The sequence below is a fragment of the Pelecanus crispus genome, chromosome 3 (assembly GCF_030463565.1).
Source record: "Pelecanus crispus isolate bPelCri1 chromosome 3, bPelCri1.pri, whole genome shotgun sequence".
Taxonomy (NCBI): Eukaryota; Metazoa; Chordata; class Aves; order Pelecaniformes; family Pelecanidae; genus Pelecanus; species Pelecanus crispus.
The window spans coordinates 132,741,811-132,761,010 of record NC_134645.1 but is presented as its reverse complement, the minus strand read 5'-3'; the positions used below and the strand labels follow the sequence as shown (position 1 = coordinate 132,761,010).

General features: G+C 72.4%; 1 protein-coding gene across 1 annotated transcript in view; it reads right to left on the bottom strand.

Annotated features, from left to right (window-relative positions):
• DNMT3A (DNA methyltransferase 3 alpha) overlaps nt 1-14,673 on the bottom strand; it is a 47,095-nt gene extending 32,422 nt beyond the window's left edge. Inside the window, exons 1-2 of the mRNA XM_075706990.1 lie at nt 14,605-14,673; nt 9,325-9,429 (exon numbers count right to left, since the gene is read on the bottom strand). Of these exons, the coding sequence (XP_075563105.1) occupies nt 9,325-9,429; nt 14,605-14,673 (174 nt within the window). The remainder of the gene's footprint in view (nt 1-9,324; nt 9,430-14,604) is intronic.
• Between the last annotated feature and the right edge of the window lie 4,527 nt (nt 14,674-19,200).

The following is a 19,200-nucleotide window of genomic DNA, read 5'->3' as shown; positions in this document are numbered from 1 at the left end:
CCTCAGGACAAGGACACACTGCCACAACATCCTTAGGATAAAGAAAAACAAAGCCATGGCACCCTCAGGAGCAGGGCACTTTGCCATAGCACCCTCATAACCAAGACACAAGGCCATGACAGCCTCAGGACTGGGCCATGGTGCCATGAGATCCTCAAGAGCAGGACACAATGCCGTGACAACCTCAGGGCAACGACACATGGCAATGACACCTTGAGGAGCAGTATATACTGTTATGGCACCTTCAGGAGGATGCAATGCCATGACACCTTCATGGCCAGGACAAATGGCCATGAAATCCTCAGGACATTAGACACACAGATGTGACACCAGGAGGGCCAGGAAATACTGCCGTGGCACCTTCAGAACCAGGGCACAATGTCATGACATCCTCAGGACCCGGACAGACTGCCATGGCACCCTGAGGACCAAGACAGACCACTGTGTCACCCTGAGGTCCAGGATACACCACCATGGCACCCTCATGATGAGGACAAAATGCCATGGCACCCTCAGGACTGTGACACTCCACCATGGCAATGTCAGGACGATGACACACTGTTATGATGCCCTCAGGACGAGAACACACTACCATGGCACCCTCAGGATCAAGACAAAAAGAGGTGATGCCATGAAGACCAGGACACAGAGGCATGGCACTCTCATGACCAGGACACATGGCCATGGCACCCTCAGGTCCAGGACACACTGCCGTGACACTTGTCAGCTGCAATAACACCCTCAGGACCATGACACAATGATGTGGCATCCTCAGGACCTGGACACCGGGACACAACACCCACAACACCAGGACAGATGTGTGTGACACCACGAGGACCTGGAGACACTGTCACAGCACTTTCAGGACCAGGGCATGCTGCCATGATGCCCTAAGGAATAGGACACGCTGCCATGACATGCTCTGGACCAGAACACACCACCGTGACACCTTCAGGAAAAGGACACACATCCATGGCATCCTCAGGATCAAGATGCATGGATGTGACACCATGAGGACCTGGATACAAGACTGGGGCACCGTCAGGACCAGGACAAAATGTCATGACACCCTGAGGACCAAGACAAAATGGAGATGACACCATGAGGACCAGGACGCAGAGCCATGGCACACTCAGGACCAGGACACACTGCATGGCAGCTTCAGGTCCAGGACAAGTGGCCAAGATGCTCTGAGGACCAAGACACACCTCCACGGCATGCTCAGGACCAAGACTCACTGCCACGACACCCTGAGGAGCAGGTCATTTTGCACTGAACACCCTCAGTACCATGACACAACACCATGACACCCTCAGGACCAAGACACAAGGGATGACACCATGAGGACCTGGATACACTGCCATGACACCTTCAAGACCAGGACAAGCACCCATGAAACCCTCAGAACCGGGACATATGGCCATGACACCCTCAGGACCAGGATAAGCACCCACGAAACTCTCAGAACCGGGACACAAGGCCAGGACACCCACAGGAACATGACACATGGCCATGACACCCTCAGGACCAGGACAAGCGCCCATAAAACCCTCAGAACTGTGACACATGGCCATGACACCCTCAGGACCAGGACAAGCGCCCATAAAACCCTCAGAACCAGGACACAAGGCCAGGACACCCACAGGAGCATGACACATGGCCATGACACCCTCAGAACCATGACAAGCGCCCATGAAACCCGCAGAACTGGGACACATGGCCATGACACCCTCAGAACCAGGACAAGCGCCCATGAAACCCGCAGAACTGTGACACATGGCCCTGACACCCTCAGGACCAGGACAAGCACCCATAAAACCCTCAGAACCAGGACACAAGGCCAGGACACCCACAGGAGCATGACACATGGCCATGACACCCTCAGAACCATGACAAGCGTCCATGAAACCCGCAGAACTGGGACACATGGCCATGACACCCTCAGAACCAGGACACGGTGCCATGGTACCCTCAGGACAAGGCCTCACTGGGATGCCACCATGAGGACAGCCCCCGTGCAGAGGGGACGCTCGCGCTGGCCGTCCTACCCGGCTCGCCTGTGCTGCACCGCCGCGGTGCGGGCCCGGCGTTAGGTCCCCCTCGCTCCCCGCGTGTCCCCATCGGCGTCGGGGCCGCGGGGCCGCGCTCCCCAGGACGGCGGTGCGCGTGTGTGCTTGTGCGAGAGACAGGCGGAGCCAGGGCCTGCGACGACTGTGCACGCGTGTGCGTGACGGGCAGAGCCAGCCACCGAGGCGCGTGCACGTGGCAGGAAGGGACGAGGCGTGCAACAACCACGTGTGCGCGCGCATGGCAGCAGGGACAGCCCGTGTGGGTGTTGCTACGTGTGTGTGTGTGCGTGCACAACGGGAAGAGCTGGGGACCGTGATGTGCGCGCGTGTGTGCGTGTACAGGCGCCAGGCAGAGCCAGGCCTTGCGACAACCCCACGCGCACACGCGTGTGCAAGGGCAGCACAAAACGTGGTCCACTGCGTGCGCAAGCGTGAGAGCGAGAAAGAGCGTGACGGGCACAGCTGTGACGTGCACGCGCGCGTGTCAGACGGGCAACGCCAACACCCGCGGGCAGGTGTGCGCGCGCGACAGGCGGTGCCAGCGTGTGCGACAGGCGGGTGTGCGTGTGCGACAGGCAATGCCGGCGCCTGCAGGAAACGTGCAGCCGGCCCCGGCTCGCGAGTGCAGCGACAGAGCGGCGAGCGTGCGCGAGCGTGAGACATGGGGGAGGACCGTCTGCGCCGGCACTCACCGGCACGCCAGGCCCGAGCGCGCACCCGTGTGACAGACAGCACCGACGCGAGCGCGGCAGACGGCGGTGCCGAGCGCGCGAGCAAGGCCGCGGGGCCGGGGATGGCATCGCCGGTCCCCCGCCGTGCCGCCAGCCCCGGGGGACCTGCACGGCGCGGCACAGCACGGCATGGGCCGGTAGCGGCGGGAGCAGGAGCGGAGTCAGAGCGAGAGGAGCAGCCCGGCTTGGCGGTTTCCGTGGCGAAGGAGAGTGAAAGTGCTGCTGCGTCACTGCGACAGCCAGCACCGGACGCGCGGCACAGCCGCAGCAGGGTGGGCTCTACCTCCGCCGCTCACCTGGGCCCTGGTTGGCCCTGCTGCCACGGTGCCGGGGAGCACTCGGTCCCCTCCCGGGTGTGCTCCCGGGGGGCCCCGGCTCACCCCATGCCGGCGCCCGGGGGGCCTCATCCCCGGGGCTTGGCCCACGCCGGCACGGCACAGCGGAGCTGTTCGGGCACCAGCACCGTCCTCCCCAGAGACCCCGTACGCTGCCCACGGGCGTGGGGTGCCCGTCCCAGCCTCACCCCAGCTCCCCCAGTACCGGCGACCGAATGCTCTAAGGACAGACACCCGCGGGCGCTGCCCGTGCCGGCGGTGCCGGGAGCTGAGGAGGTGGCACCCAGCCCCGTTTCCTGTGCCCCGCGCTTGCCTCTGCGAGCTTGTGCACCCTGAGCCCCGCGTTCACCTCCCCGTCCCTGTCCCCCCGGCCTCCGGCACCCGCGGCAGAGGCTTTGCCAGAAGCTGGGAACACTGGGGGCTTTGTGGGAGCACCGGAACGGAGGGAGAGGACCCAGGTTTGCTCCCAGCCCGGCTGTGCCCAGCCCTGCCTGCCCGTGGCACGCTGGCATGCATGGCGGGGGCGGCAGGCAACCCTGCCTGCCCTGCCTGGGCCGGAGCAGGGCCCCCCCCCCCAGTCTCTGCGGTAGCGATGCCAGGAAACGCGGCCGTGCTGCGGAGACAGGCAGCCCACCGGCACCTTCCCTGTGCCGCTGCCGCCACCCCCACCTCCGCCCCGGCCCTCTCGGCTCCCCGTGGCGTAGCAGGGCCGGGGTGCCAGGGGGTGCGGCGCGGGGCTGCCGGGGTGGCACGGAAAGGAGCTGGCTGCAAGGGACCCTCCTGCCTGACCCCAGCAAACTACACGTCCCAAGATGCACCGCAGGGTGGCAAGGTGCCAGGGAGCAAATGCCGAGCCGCCAGCCAGGCTCGCGTCAGCCGGGGTGCCCGCGGTGCTGCCGGAGCGCCCGTGGTGCTGCCCACCCTCCCCTGTGCCGGGAGGGCTGCCGGGAAGGGGGCCGGGGAGGCGATGCCGAGGCGTGGGGCGAGAGCCCCGGGAGGGTGGCAGGTGGCGGGGGGAGCCTTTGCTCTCCAGAGCTCCCCGGATTTATGCCGACACCGCCTGCTCCCCGGCACGGAGCTGGAGCCCCCTCCCCAGGCGTGCCCGGCGGTAGCGGGGGGGGTTACGTGCCGCTTACCATGGTGCATACCTCCGCTGGCACGCAGACCCCCGTCCGGCTGCCGCTCGCCCGTGTGCAGGCGCCTCCTCCCCGTGCTGGTGACCGTGGCCCCGCGGCGGCGGTGGCGGCGGGTGCTTCCTGCTCAGCCCGGCCGCCCCGGCTCGCTGGCAGAAGTCACTTCCTCCGCTCGCTCGCTCGCTCGCCGGCCCCAGCCCCGGCGTGCGGGCGGCCGGGGGCTGTCGTGTCGAGGGGCCGGGAGCGGAGGTGGGAAGGAGGGGACGAACTGCCGCGTAACGCACGGCAGGGACGGGGCTGGCGAGGCAGGAGGGGGTGTTTGGGACCGGGGCAGGGGACCCTCGCGGGGTGTCCGGCAGTGCTGGCGGGGAGCCACGGCCACGCCAGCCCAATGCCGGGACGCAGGGAACCAAACGCCCTCCCGCCGCGCCAGGCTTGCGCCGCGCGGTCCCCGCCGCAGCGGTGACCGTAGCCGGGCTGGCCCCACTCCCACCCGGGGACGGCGCGGCGGTGTTGCTCGTGCTGGCGATGTGAACGCGCCGGGGCGGGAGCCGCCGCGCACCCACGCGCCGGAGACACACGAGTTGCCGCCACCAAATCCCGGGGGTGCCTGGCAGCCTCTCCCCGTGCCGGATGGCTTCCTGGCTGTGGCAGGCGGCAAAGCCCAGTCCCCGGGGAGGGCACGGCTCAACCGAGCAGAAACCGCCGCCATCGGGAGGGTGGAGGTGTGGTGCTAGGCCGCTGCGCAGGAGCTCCCGGCCGCGAGCGAAGGCGTGCGTGGGGCGACGGAGGCTGAAGGATAAACCTCGGCACGCCGGGCCGACGGACGCCGCAGCCCCGGGAGGCCTGGACACCGACTGCGGCAGTGGGACAGGCTGCGGCGCCACCGCGCTGTGCCGGCACTGGAGCCGCGGAGGGAGCTGGCACCGTCGGTGAGATGGATGCCGGAGGGCAAAGTCCCCGGCTGGCGGAGGGGAGGGAGCCGCCAGCACCGCTGGGCCTCGCGCTGGTTCTGGAAGCGATCGTGCGGCGTGCGCTGCGCCTGCATCCGCCTGTGCACCGCCAGCGCCACAACCGCCCCGCTCGGTGTGGCCGGGGGGCTCAGTGCAGCCGGGGGACTGCCGGAGGGGCCGGAGCCGGCTCGGAAGGGGCTGGGGCAGCCTGGAGCAAAGGGGAGGGAGGGAGACTCGGGACAAACCAAAGCGGGGTTCATGGGCTGCACCCCGGCGCTGCACCCCGGCGCTCCCAGCCAGCGGGACAAGCCGGGGTCCATCCCACGTCCCTCATGGCAACATGCCGGGGGTCTCCGTCCCTGCAGCAGGCCCCACGGTGAGTGCGAGGGGGCCTGCTTCCCGCCGTGTGCCCCCCGTCCCCTGCACGCCAGCATCCCCCAGCTCCCTCGCGGTCCCCGGTTGCCGTCCCCCCAACGCCGTGCCAGTGCTGGGGCCAGGCTGCAGCTTGTGGCGAGGTCCCGGCCACCCCCAGCCCTGCTCCAGCCTCCCGCTTGGGGCCGCATCCTGGACACCGCGCCGAAAACAATCGCAGGGGCTGCGTGGGCTTCCCGGGAGGAAACGGGAAGGCCAGCAATGTGCTCTGGATTAGGCAGCCGCGGGGGCTGGCGGAGGCGCGGCGGTGGGGGGCTCGGCCGTGGCGGTGGCACCGGAATTAACCATCACTGCTGGCCCCGGGGCCGGGGAATGCCACCCTGCCGGGACCGCGCACCCCTCGCCGGGAGCTGAGCCGCTCCCCTGCCAAGCAGGGCCGCGGCTGAGCTGAGCAGACGGGGGCTGCCGTGCCGCATGCATGGCCTGCCAGGACAGGGACACGCGAGCCCGCCCGGCACCGCGGTCGGCGTGCCCTGGCACGGCACCCATCCGAAACCACCCTCCCCGCACCCTCGCGCCTCCAGCCCCTCAACAGCCAAACCTGGCGCCCCGGCTCCGGCCCTGCTGCCGCTTCCCTACCTGGGTCGGAACCGGACCCCGGCTCGCCAGGTCCCCCCCGTGCCGCTGACACGTCCCGGTGCTGCCGCTCGGACACCGCTGCCGGACTGGGGAGGTGGAGGGGAAGGGGAGACCGGGACCCACCCTGCGTCCCTGCCCCTCCCTGGCTGCCCCGGCGCCCGTCCCCGTCCCCGAGGAGGGCCCGGCGGCGGGTCTGCCTTCCTGCCCACCCACCCGCTTCCTCCGCGCCGGCCGGGCCTTGGGAACAAGCGCTGCCTTTCTCCCGCTCCCCTCCCCTCCGCTGGGCCCCCGCCAAGGACGCTGCTCCGCCGGGAGCCCACCGGGCTGGATGGCCCCGTGTCGGCCCTGCCGCCTCGCTCGCTGGCAGGGGGATGCCGGCGAGGCCTCGGCCGTGGGGCAGGGCCGGCTGTGCCGGGGACACGCGCCGGTGCCGGGGACGGGTCCCCGCAGAGGGATGGGGGACGGCCCCGTTGCACCGCAGCCCTTGGGGAGCCTCGTGCTGAGCCCCGTCCCGGAGCACCGGGGATTCCAAAGTTTGGCAGCTCCAAACCCGCAGGGCCCCTCCCTGAGCCTTTTGCCAGGGAGAAGGTGCCGGCAGAGCCGCTGCCATCCATGGCACCACCCGCAGAGCCACTGGCAGAGGTGGGGGTCCCATGGCTGAGCCTCTGCCAGGCCTGGCTGGGCGTGGGGGCACCGGTCCTGGAGCCACGGCATGGCACATTTCGGAAGGCACGGTTCAGCACCGCACAGCATGGCTCGGCACTGCATGGCACGGCACGGCTCAAGGTGACACGGCGCACCACAGGACAGCATGGTATGGCCCGGCGCGGCTCGGCACAGCTCAGAACGGCACGGCTTGGCGTGGCACGGCACGGCTCACCAATACCACGATACTCGTCCCTGCGGGGCTGTCCCCAGCCAGACGCCCGCCCTGTGCCAGGGCCGAGCTCCCCCCGCCACGGATGCACCGGGAAGGGAAGGCGGCAGCAGGACGGGTCCTTGGTGCCCAGACCCCCACTGGCCCCGTGTCAAGCCCTCGCTGTGCCGGCGAGCTCCGTCCCCCGGTGGGGCTCACGTCCCTGCCGTGGGGCGTGGGCCGAGGTGGGTGCTCAGCACCCTCCTGCAACAACCTGCCTGCTGGGTCCCTGTGAGCGGGGGCTTGGGGACCCCCGGCCGGTCCCCGAGGAGCCAGCGCGCTTGCCCAGCGTCCCCACGCCGCGTGCCGGCTCTCCTCCACCCCGGCCCGGTGCTCGTGGCCACGGGCCGGCTGCTGCAGGCACCGGCACGGCGGGGCTCTCCAGCGGGGAGGATATTTTTAGCAGCCCGCACCCGGCTGGGGCTTTCCCCGGCCTCCTGGCAGTGCCCGCGGGGCTGCGGGGCTTGCCAGCTCTGCTCGCTTGGCAGCCGGAGCTGCCGGGCGGCCGGCCGGGCCGGCGCTGCGCGCGGGGCAGGTGTGGCGCGCGGGAGCAGGCAGCAAGCGCGCACGGGACGGGCGCTCGCCGCGAGCCGGACGGTTTTTTCCGCAAGAGGCGCTGGGAAGTGCCCGGCATCATGGCACCGCTGCCATCCATCCACCCTGCTCCGGAGCTGCCGTGCCGGAGGGGGCTGCCGGGGCCGCCTGCTCCGATGGCCAGAGACCTCCTGGTTCCCAGGCTCCCTCTGTTCCCGACGACTTTCCCCATTTGTTCCCGTGCCAGCATTGTTCTTCTACCGAAACGGCTCCCCCCGCCCCGGCACGTACCTCCCGCCCCGCCGGATTTACAGCCAGCGCTCGGAGCCCGGCCGCCCGCTCCCCCGCCGGCTCCCGGCCCCCCCGCGCCCCATCGCACCCCATTGCCCGCCCCAGGCGACGCCGTCCCGGTTTCCCCAGCCCTGCCGCCACGCCAGCACAGCCAGCACAGCTCGGGACAGGCAGTGCAGATCGGGACACGTCCAAGCGCAGGATTAACCCTTTCTGCAGCCGGAAACCTTTGCAAAATGGGTTCGCGACCTTCTCGCGGCGAAGGCGCCCCGGCCTCGCTTGTCTCCCCCCCAGGGAGCTCTGCCCCTCCGTCCCCTCCCATGGGGCCAGGGGACGGGGACGCTGCCCAAGCCCTGCCTGCGCCCGGGCCCAGGGTGACAACGTGCACCCTTCCTCCGGGACTTCAGCACCAAGAGGCACCTCTGCTCCTCCTCTGCATGCCAAATTCACGGTGACACGGACATGGGAGCCAGCGCGGCTCCCCAGCCGGCACCACGACACACCGCGGCTCGGAGTGGCCAAGCCACCGCCTCCACGAGCCCCCTTCCAGCCCCAGTGCCCCATCCCGGTGCCCCACCAGAGCCGGCGGCTGCCCAAAGCCCTGAGCACCCCGTGTCACCCCGCTGCGGGCACGACAGCCTGCGAGCACCGCGGCGCTCTCCCGCGCCTGCGCTTTGGCCAGCGGCACCGCCGGGGCCCCACGAGCTTTGGCGCACGGCAAGACGTGATTCCGGCCGGCTGGGCTAGCGAGCCGGGAGCTCGCCGAGCCCCACACGCTTACGAGCGGGCATCGCCTGCGCGGCAGGAGCCGGGGAAGCTGGCGGGGGCCCAGCACCGCGCGCGCTCGCATCCGCCTCGTTACTGCAGCTGCCGGCACGAGCCCGAGCGCCGTGCACCGTCGCCCAGGGAGCCGGGGGCTCCGCTCCCCGTGCCCAACCGGCCCAGCGGCCCGAGGGGGGCTGAGCGGTTCGCGGTGGGGGACGATGGGGGTGCCGGACCCCCCAGACAGGGAGCAAATGCGCAGCGGGGCCTTGACTGAAGCCGTGCCAAGCGGAACGCCGCTGCTGCCGGGCACGGGAGGGGCTTGCCGGGGGCCACGGGGAGCGGGCAGCGCTGGGGGCCGGGGGTGGGGGACACACGCTCCCCTCCTGCCGCTCCGCCGCCCTTGGGCTCTCCTCCCGGCCGGAGGCTGCTGGGGCCGCGAGCGAGCGGCCGCGTGCCCCGGCACGCAGGGAGCCGTAGTCTCCAGCCAGCGCGGCGCATCCGCCGGGCGGCAGGGCAGGACGGCCCCACGGGGGGGAGGCCCCGCCGCCCCCCACCTGGCCCCCGCGCCCGGCGCCCGCTGGCTCACCTGGGCATGCTTGCGCTTCCGCCCGGGCCGCCCGGCTTTCCTCATGGGCGTCCCCGGCTCCTGCTTCTCCTCCTTGCTCTGGTTCTCCTCAGGCTCCTCTTCCCCCTGCGAGCCGGAGACAGAGAGGACGGTTACGCTGCCAGCCCCGAGGCCGGGCAGCCTGGGGTCCTGGGCACGGCTCCGCTCCCGCTCGGCACTGGGATCGCCGGCACCGTGGGTGCACTGCAGAAGGCCGTGCGTGGCTGGGCGCCTGGCCGGAGCGCTGCCGGCATCACCGGGCCGGCGGCTGCCGGGGCACCATTAGAACGGCGACCATGGCTCCTGCCCAAGGGCTGCGGCGTGAGCCGCCGTGGGGCTGAGGCCTCCTGCACCGTGCCCCGGTGCCGCGGCTGGCTCGGGGGTCCCTGCCCGCTCCTGCACCCCGCCGGAGCCCTGCCGCACGTGGGGCTGGGGGCTCCTGCACCGCGGCGTGTGGAAAGGGCTGCGCGGCCCCCACGGCGTGGCGCGGCACGGGGGGCTGCAGGGAGCCGTGCATCTCCCTGGGGACGAGGGCAGGCAGCAGGAGCCACGGTGCCCTCCGAGCGGGCAGGCAGCTGCCTGCTTCCCCGCACCGCCCCCAGCGCAGGCGCTTCGGGGGACCGCGCACCCCTCTCCACGCTCTGCCGTGCCGCCCCGTCCCCCCCTTCCCCGGCGCCATGCCCCAGCCCCAGGCGCTGGCAAGGTGAACGCGCCGGCACGGGCGGCGGAGCAGGAACGCGGCCCTGGGACATGAACCTGCTCCCCGTGCCGGGGCCGCAGCGGGCGCCCGAGGACGCCGCCATGCCGGGGGCCCCGATCTTTGCTGATGGCGGGGGGGGTGCCCGCGCCCGGTGCCGCGGCACGGCGGGGGGACGTGCGTGCGGGGCGAGGGCTGCGTGGGGCCCCCGGCGTGTCCCGCGGTGGCGGTGGGGCTGGTTTCACCTGAGCCCCAGAAGATCCCAGCGGCAGCAGCCAAGGCAGGAAGAGGCCGCGGAGGGGGGAGCAGGGGAAGGAGGAGAGGCCGGCGGGGGGCTGGCGAGGGAGAGGCCGGGGAGGGGATGGGGCTGGCAGCCAGACAGCGCCGACATCCAGCTGCACTCGCGCGGCCCCGCAGCCGCGGCAGGCGCCAGCCCCGGCCGCATTCCTGCCCGCCGCTGCCCTCCTTCCCCCTGGGCTGGGGCGGAAGCCGGCAACGCTGCCTGCGGTGCCGCTGGGCCGCAGCCGGCACATCCCTGCCAGGGTCCAGCCCAAAGGTGCCGTGGCGTTGGGACGCGCCGTGGCCTACGGCCGCGGTTCCCCACGGCTGCTGTGCCCTGTGGCCGCGGTCGCCATGGCCGCCCGCCCACCCAAACGCAGCCTGCATCCCCCCGTGCTCCTCGCCACCCGGGGCCGTGCATTGCGCGGGAGCCACGTGCCGGTCGGTCACCAGCCGCTACGGCGGCCTGCCAGCACCGCGCTTGCCGCAGCCCTGTCGCCGCGAGCCACTCGCCTGCGCGTGGGGCAGGGCAGCTGCCCAGCACCGACCCCGCTCCCCGCCAGCCCCGCAACGACCGTGCCCAGCCCTGGCACCCACCGGCACCGCACCGCAGGCTGGGAAGCCGGGGTTGAGCAAGGAGAGGCAGCGCCTCGGCACCCAGGGGCTCAGCACCGGGCTGAGCCCGGCTCCCCGTGCGGTCCTGGGCGGAAAGTTTTGGGACGGGTCCAAGGATGACGTCAGGATCACGGTTCCAGCTCCGTCCTGGCGTAGGAACCAAAGGGGGTGCACAGGGATGGGACAGCCAGGGGTCCCTGCCCCGCAGGCCCACCACACCCTGCCGTGCACCAGAGCCGGCCAGAGGGAGCAGAGCGGAGCCCCCCCCCGCCACGGCCGCGGGGACCCACGTTGCCAAACCGTGCCACGCTGCACTGTTGTCCCAGCTGGAGCCGCCCCCGGGCGCGTAGCCCCGGTCCCACGGTGCCGGGGTGGCCGTGCAGCCGCGCTTCATCCCGCTCCACGGGGAAACGACCAGCTCCTGCCACCGCCGGCAGCGCCAAGGAGCCCGGGGGGCCCAGCCCAGCCCCGCTGCTGGCAGTGGGAGTGCCACGGCGGAGGCGAAACCCCCGCCACCCGTTCCTTCACCCCCGGTGCCGCCCCGGCCGCTGGCGTGCGGCTCCAGCCAGCTGCCACACGCAGACGTTGGCCGGGCCCCGGGGGTGTTTATGTGGGATGTAAAGGAAAGGTACGGCGAGGCGTCAAGTGCGCGGCGCTGGCACGCGGGCCGTGCCGGGTGGCCAGCCCTCCCGCAGCCGCGGAGCAGCTGGTGGGTGCCGGCGAGGCGAGGGGGGCTCCGGGGGGGGTTCCGGGGGGGGCTCTGCAGGGTCCCCAGGCGATGCTGTCTCTCTGGGGGGGTCTCCGTGCTGCCCCAGCCCTGTCTCACCGCCTGAGGGGCAGCAGCAGATGCTGCTGCGATTCCTCCCACGGCCTGGGCCCGTCCTGGCACTGCCCTGTGCCGCAGCGGCGGTGCTGGGCACGGTGACCGGTCTGCGAAAGCAGCAGCCGGCTCCTCCCATGGCGTGTGGGACCCCCGGCGCTCCCCCCGGCACAGGCCCCCTGCCCCGGGTTGGTGCTCAGCCTGGCCGGCAGCGTGGGCAGGGGCCAGGGCTCCATTCTGCTCCCCACACTGCGGCGTGGAGCTGGCATGTGAAATGCCGGCAGGGCGGCCGGCTCGAGGGACGGGGGGTCCCCGCTGCAGGGACAGGAGGTGCCCCCAGCACGCACGGGGACAAGGCGAGCTCCCCGCGACCTGTCCCCACCGCTGCAAACCTGAGGCAGCCCCGACGCGGGGCTCAGCAGGGTCCCGGCACCACCGAGTCGGGGGATGCGGGGCCCGGGGCAGCACCGGGGCGGCAGGGACCCCCCCAGGCTGTGGCCGGCACCCCAAAAGCAAGGCGGGTGCCAGAGAAGTAGGGATGCAGCCCGGGCACGAGCAGGGCTGGTGCAAAGGGCTGCGAGGGGGATCCGCTCCCCCCGGCCCGGCGCAGAGGTGCCGGTGCCGCAGCCCCTCGCCGCCCGCAGCCCGCTCGGAGCTGAGTCATCTCCCCGTAAATCACCCCGCTCCCCTTCTCGCCGGGGCTCGGCCAGGCACGGGGCCGCATGGCGCGTCCCCGATGCGCCGCGCTCCTGCGCCGCTGCCAAGCAACAACCCAGAGGGAAACCACCGCCGAGGAGGAGAGCTGCTGCATGACGCAGTGCTGGCTCCGCGGCTGCTGCGCCGGGTCCCAGCTCCCGGCTGCACCGGGCTGGCGGCGGCGGTGGGGTGGGAGCAGAACCCCCCGGCAGCCAGGGGAAAGCGGCCCAGTGCATGGGAGCTGGAGCTCGGCCTTGCCGGGTGCGTGCCGAGAGCAGCCGGCACCGGCGCGACCCGTGGTGCCACGGGTGTCGAGGGACGGCCTCATCCTCCCGGCCCCGCCGGCAGCGCGCGTCCCTTCGGCAGAGGTGACCTCCACGCGTGGCGGCGGGGGAGGCGATGCCGCGTCCCGGCGGGGTCAAGCCAGGACAGCGCTCAGCTGGGCACGCTCGCGGCGCGCTGGCTGCCAGCCCACGTGGGCCGCTGGCACCCCGAGGACCGGCACCGGCACCCGTCCTGCTTTTCAAGGGTGAGCCGGGCTGCACTGCAGGCGCCGGTTTCTCCCACGGCTCATCCCCGCAGCCCTCCCGGTGCCACGGCCCCGCGCCCCGCTCTCCGAGTCGGCTCTGCCGCGCACCTCCAGAACCGCACCAAAACACGGCGTGGGCTGCCCCGTCCGCCTACCGCGGGCTGCCCCGCCGCCTTGCTCACGCTCCTGGTGCCGGCAACCCGCGCAGGTCGGCTTGGCCACGCATGCTGCTCCGGTGTAACCCGCCGCTGCGGAAAGCACAGGACCGACCGACCCCTGAGCCGTACCGAGAACACGGCGGGCACTTCCCAACGCACGCACGGGTCGGCTCTGCTGCAGCCAGGAGCGATGGCTGTAGGATGGGGAGCACCGGCATGGGGTCCAGCCAGGCCTGATCCGGCGCGGGAGGCACGGTGCGGCCGCTGCGGCTGAGCCAGTCCGGAGGAACTCAGATGACCCCGACCCGGCGCTGCCCGCGGTGGGACGGCGTCCAGCTGGCCACCGGCCCCGGTCCCCACGCCTTGACCAGGGCAGGCCCTGCCCCTGCGCCCGCCGGGACGCTTCTCCTCTCCGCAGCAAGAGCGATGCCTTTGCCGGCACCGGCAACGCCAGCCGCTGCACCGGCCCGGCGTGTCCATGTGTGGTGGGGACGCCAGGGAGCACCGAGGACGCGCTTGGAGCCACCCGCCCCGGCTCAGGCCTCCCCAAACGCAGCCCCTCGCCCTACACCCAACGCTGCACCCCCAGCTCCACGGCAGGCATGGCGGTTTGGGGGGCAGCCCTCCCCACGGAGCTGCTCTCCGGCCGGGGAGGCAGCGGGGGGGACACGTACCGGGGACGGGGGCCACGCGCCGGGGCCATGAGCCCCTGGCACGGTGCAGCGGCGAGAAGGCGAGCGTGCAGCGGGTGCCGCCCGGCACAGGCTGCCGTCCCTCCCGAGCACGTGGGGAGGCAGGACGAGGCGCAGGGACCCCCCCCCGAGCCCCTGCAGCGGGTGGGACCCCCATGAGCGGGGAGCAGGGCGGGCACGAGGGCTGGGGCCTGGCAGCGGCGAGGTTATGGGGCCACGTCTTGATGCACGCCCCGCGTCCCCCTCCCGCTGCCCCACAGCCCCGGGCACGCTCCCACCGTCCACCCCATCGCCACCCAGCCAGCCCCGGAGCCGGGGCAGCCCCCCAGCCTTGGGGCAGCCCCCCCCAACCCTGCGCTCTCCGCTGTCGCGGCAGTCCCCTCCCCGCAGCCGGGCTCGCCCCGGCTCTGGCTGCGGCCGGGAGGTGACAGCAGGTCTCTGCTTCCCCGTCCCCTCCCCGTGCTCCCCCAGCGCCAGGAATAGCTCAATCCACGCTAATCCCGGCTGCGGCTCAGGGCTCCCCCCGCCCGGCTCCGCGCTCCCCACCGCGGCGAGGGGGGAGCGGGGCTGCCGTGCGGCGCAGGAGGCCCCGCACCCCCTTTTCCTGCACGCCTGTCAGCCAGCGTTGGCCGGGAGCGAGCCGGACCCCCGGAGCCCACCGCTGCCCCGGCACCGGCAGGAGCAAGCGCCAAACCCAGCGATGGGGACGCCCCCCCCCCCGCCCCCCGGCAGCCCCCCACCTGCCGAGAGCCGGCAGAGCCACGGCGGGACCCTACCTTGTGCGTGTCGAGCGCCTCGCGGTTCGGAGCGGGGCTGCTGGCATCGAGGGTCCCGCTGGACGGCATGGTGGGGAGCGAGGGCGGGCGCCCGGGACCGTCGCCTTTTCAGCACCAAAGCGGACCCCACTGCCGCCGCCGCCGCGCTCCGGCTCTCTGCACCGAGGAGGGGGTCCGGGAGCCGTTCCCCACCGCAGCAGCCAGCCCCTGCGTCCCGCCGCCTGCCTGGATCCTCCTGCCCCTGCGGGAAGCAGAGAGGGCCGGGGTGAGGGGGGAACGCCAGCCCCGCCGCCCCTCACCCGCCGCACCGCGCCCCGGCCCCCGGCAATTATTAACACGCCGCAACCTTGACTCAGCCGGGCCGGGCCGGGCCGTTGTCCCCAGCATCGCCGCTGCCGGGCGACCGAGCCCCGGCCCGCGCTGGCTGCGGGGTGCGCGGTGCGGGGTGCGCGGCGCGCGGTGCGGGGTGCACGGTGCCGGCTGCAGCGGTGCGTGACGCACCGCGCAGGGTGCCCAGCGCGAGCCGCGGGGTGCAGAGCGCGGGGCGCGCAGCGGCGCACACGGCGGGGCGCGGGGTGCACGGCGCAGGGTGCAGAGCGCGCGGTGCACGGCACGGGGGGCGTGGCGCAGGATGCGTTCTGCGGGGGGCGCGGGGGGCGTTCTGCAGGGTGCGGGGGGTGCAGGGTGCATTCTGCAGGGGGCAGGGGTGGGGTGCGGGGTGCAGGGTGCGGGGTGCAGGCAGGGCCCCGCGGGGCTGCGGAGGAGGCGTCAGCCCCAGCACCTGTTGCTATGGCAAACGCTGCCTGCATTAGCCATGGCCGAGGCTGCTGTTGCCTTTGGCACCGGAGCTGCAATTTGTTTCTAGAGCTTTCCAGCCGCAGCCCGTTCCCAGCCGGCGGGGTGGGGGGCTGCCGGGCGGGCAGGGCTGCCGCTGCTAGGAACAGAAACTCAAAACCCGACACGTTCCTCCCGTCCCCACGGCTGCCTGCCTGCCTGCCTGCGGGGCTGCCTGCGGGCTGGGGGGACAGGGGGGGCCCCCGCCGGGGCTGCAGCCTCCCCCGGCCCCGCGGCAGCACCGCCGCCTGCACGGGGACCCCCGGGGGCTCGGGGTGCTGGGGCCGGGGGCCGGAGGGTGGGAGATGGGTGGGAGCTCGGCCGTGCCTGCCCCTGCTCCCCCAGCGCGGCCCCTCTCGCAGGCAGGGCCGGGGCGGGACGCGGGCAGGGGGTGCAGACAGGGGCGGGGGGTGCAGGCAGGGCTGGGGGGTGCAGGGGATGGGTGCAGGGTGCGGGCTGGGGGTGCAAGCTGGGAGCATGGGATGCAGGTGCGGGATGTGGGCTGGGGGTGCTGGGTGCAGGCTGGGACCTGGGGATGCAGGCTGGGGGTGCAGGACGTCGGATGGGACCCGGGGGTGCAGGCTGGGGGTGCAGGCTGGGGGTGCAGGACATCGGATGGGACCCGGGGGTGCAGGCTGGGACCTTGGGGTGCAGGCTGGGGGTGCAGGACGTCGGATGGGACCCGGGGGTGCAGGCTGGGACCTGGGGGTGCAGGCTGGGGGTGCAGGCTGGGGGTGCAGGACGTCGGATGGGACCCGGGGGTGCAGGCTGGGAACTAGGGGTGCAGGCTGGGACCTGGGGGTGCAGGCTGGGGGTGCAGGACATCGGATGGGACCCGGGGGTGCAGGGTGGGACCTGGGGGTGCAGGCTGGGGGTGCAGGCTGGGGGTGCAGGACGTCAGATGGGACCCGGGGGTGCAGGCTGGGGGTGCAGGCTGGGGGTGCAGGACATCGGATGGGACCCGGGGGTGCAGGCTGGGACCTGGGGGTGCAGACTGGGACCTGGGGGTGCAGGCTGGGGGTGCAGGACATCGGATGGGACCCGGGGGTGCAGGCTGGGAACTAGGGGTGCAGGCTGGGACCTGGGGGTGCAGGCTGGGGGTGCAGGACATTGGATGGGACCTGGGGGCGCAGGCTGGGGGTGCGGGCGGCCCCCCGCCATGCACAGCCCAGTGCCAGCCGGCAGGTGCTGGGAAGGGCTTCCCCATCCCCCTCCTTTGCCACTCGGGGAGCCCCCGGGGGAGACCCCGTCCCCGTCCCCAGCCGGGGGCACCGTCCCTGCCACCCCTCTGCCGCACAGGGCCTGCCCGCGCCCGTTCCCTGCGGAGCCCCTTCGCCCCCGGCCCGGCGCGCTCGGCCCCCACTGCTGCCGGCTTCAGCCCCCACGCCGGCACCCTGAGCTCCGCGGTGCCCCTCGGCAAGGGGCCAGCACTGAGATGCCACCGTGTTGGGCGCCCACCTCACAGCTGCTGTGCTGCCGGCACCGTGGCACGCGCTTCGGCGTGGCGTGGCACGCCGCTCGGCATGGCACGGTGTGGCACCGTGGCACCGTGGCCCTCCCTGTGAGCTGCCTCCCCGGGGTGCTGCTCGCGGGCCCGGCGGTGACCCCTGCCCGTGCCCCCCGCAGCCCTCGGCCCCGCTGCCGCCGCGCTTCAGCAAAGCCCCGGCTGCGGGCACGGGAGGACACGTGCCGCCGGGAAGTGCCCGGGGATGCCCCGGCTGCACCTCTGCGGCAGGGGCGGCCCAGCCTCCCCGGGGGGGTCCCCCGTGCCGAAAGGCACTGCCGGGGTGCAGGTGTCCCCGGCGGCACCGGCTCCCGCTGCCCGGTGAGTCCCTGCCGGCGCCTGCCTGCACGTCCCCGCAGCCCTAGAAAATGGCTCGGCCGCCCGCGGCCCCACCGCACCGGGGTCCCTCCGGCAGCAGCGGGAGAGGGGGGGTGGGCGAGGCTCCCCCCCACACACCCCCCTCCGGAATCCCCGGTGCCCGGGGAGCGCGCGGCCGCGAGCCGCCCCGCTTGGCGCTGCCGAAGGGCCAGCTCGCGGGCTTTGATTCGCTTCCAGCAAACATGGTCTCCAAACGCACTAAAAATAGTTGGGCTGCGTACAAACCCCGCGGCAGCCCCGGGCCGGCGGACGCCGAACAAAGACGGGGGAGAAGCCGGCGGCACCGGCTGCCTCCCGCTCCCCCGGCCCCACCGCCGGCACCGTGGGGCGAGCGCGGTCCTGCCAGGAGGGTACGTGCGGGTATCGCCGCGGCCCCCCGGCACCGGCCCCGCTCCCCCGTGCTCTTACCCGGCCGAGGCTCGCCCGCCGTGGCGGGATGGGACGGGACGGGGGGCTGCGGCACCGTGCCCCCGCGCTAGGCCGCCGAAACCCTCCTCCCGCAGCACCGGGGCATCCCTTCGCCAAGGCGGCGGCGGCGGTGGCGGCGATAGACCCTGGTCCGGCGCTCGCCGCCGAAGCGCGGGGAGGGACTCGCCGCCTTCCCTCCTGCCTCCCTATTTAACCGCTCGGGCTGACCTTACGGCTGACGGCGAGCGGGGGAACCGGCAGCCCCAACCCGCGCCGTGCCGCTCCCGCACGGCAGGGCCCCGGCGAGTCACGCTCGCCGCGCGGCAGAGGCGTTTCAAAGTAGGTTACCTGCGATGGATGGATGAGACACGCGGCGTTTGACAAAAAAAAAAAAAAAAAAAAAAAAAAACCCGCCTTTTTTTTTTTTTTTTTTTTTTTTTTATATTTAGGGACCTCGCCGGCGCCCGCCGTTGCCGTGCCGCAGCCGGGAACCCGCAGAAACCCAAACGGCCATTTTAGGTGATGGCGAGCGGGGTCCCCGACAGCCCCCTGTGCTGGCGGCGGGTGACACCTTCACCGCGGTCCCCCCCTCCTGTCCTAACGTGACCTCGCGTGCAGCATCCCCCGGCGCGGTGACACCCACCGGGTTTGGACGGGGTCCCTCGTGCGTCCCCACGAGGGACCCTGTCCAAACGCTTCTCCCGTGACAAGTGCCGCAGCGTATTATTATTGTTGTTGTCACTTTGAGTCACCGCCACCCCCGAGCAGCCGCGCTCCTCCTCCTCCTCCTCCTCCTCCTCCTCCTCCTCCTCCTCCCTCCCAGCGCCGGGGAAGAAGTTCAGGATTGACTCAGAGGGGACGGGAGCCGCGGCCGTGAGTCACCCCCCACCCCCTGCGCCCCCCACCCCTGACTCACGGTAGGGTGCTCCCCCCCCCTCACGGCGTGGGTGCTGCTGGCAGGGGCAAGCGGGGACGAGGTGGGCATCCCCCGGGACCCAAAATTTAGCCGAGCGGCGGCAGCTCCCCTGCGATCGCCTCCGACAGATGGTTGCGCCGAAACCACCGTGGCGGGCGAAGCGTTGACCTCATCCCTCGTAATTATAACTTACGAGCAAAATATTTGGCCACGCTGCTCGGGGGTGCACGTGGTGGGCAGGGAAGCGGCCGCCCGCCCGGCCACACGTGCGGCGGGCTCCTGCCCTCGCCGCAGCCGCCCGGGAACTGCTGCTGGCTCCCGCCGGGGTTTCGCCGGGACGAGGCGCTGACGGCAGGCACCCTCCGCTCCCAAAGACACCCCAGGCGCAGAGCCGGGACCCCAGGTCATTTGGCACCACCGAACCGGCCCCATGCTGCGTCCCGGGGAGCGATGCACTGCACCGCGCTGCACCCCGGGGTGCGATGCAAGGCCCTGCGCTGCACCCTGGGGTGCGATGCACCGCGCCGAACTGCACCGAACAGCACCAAACTGCATC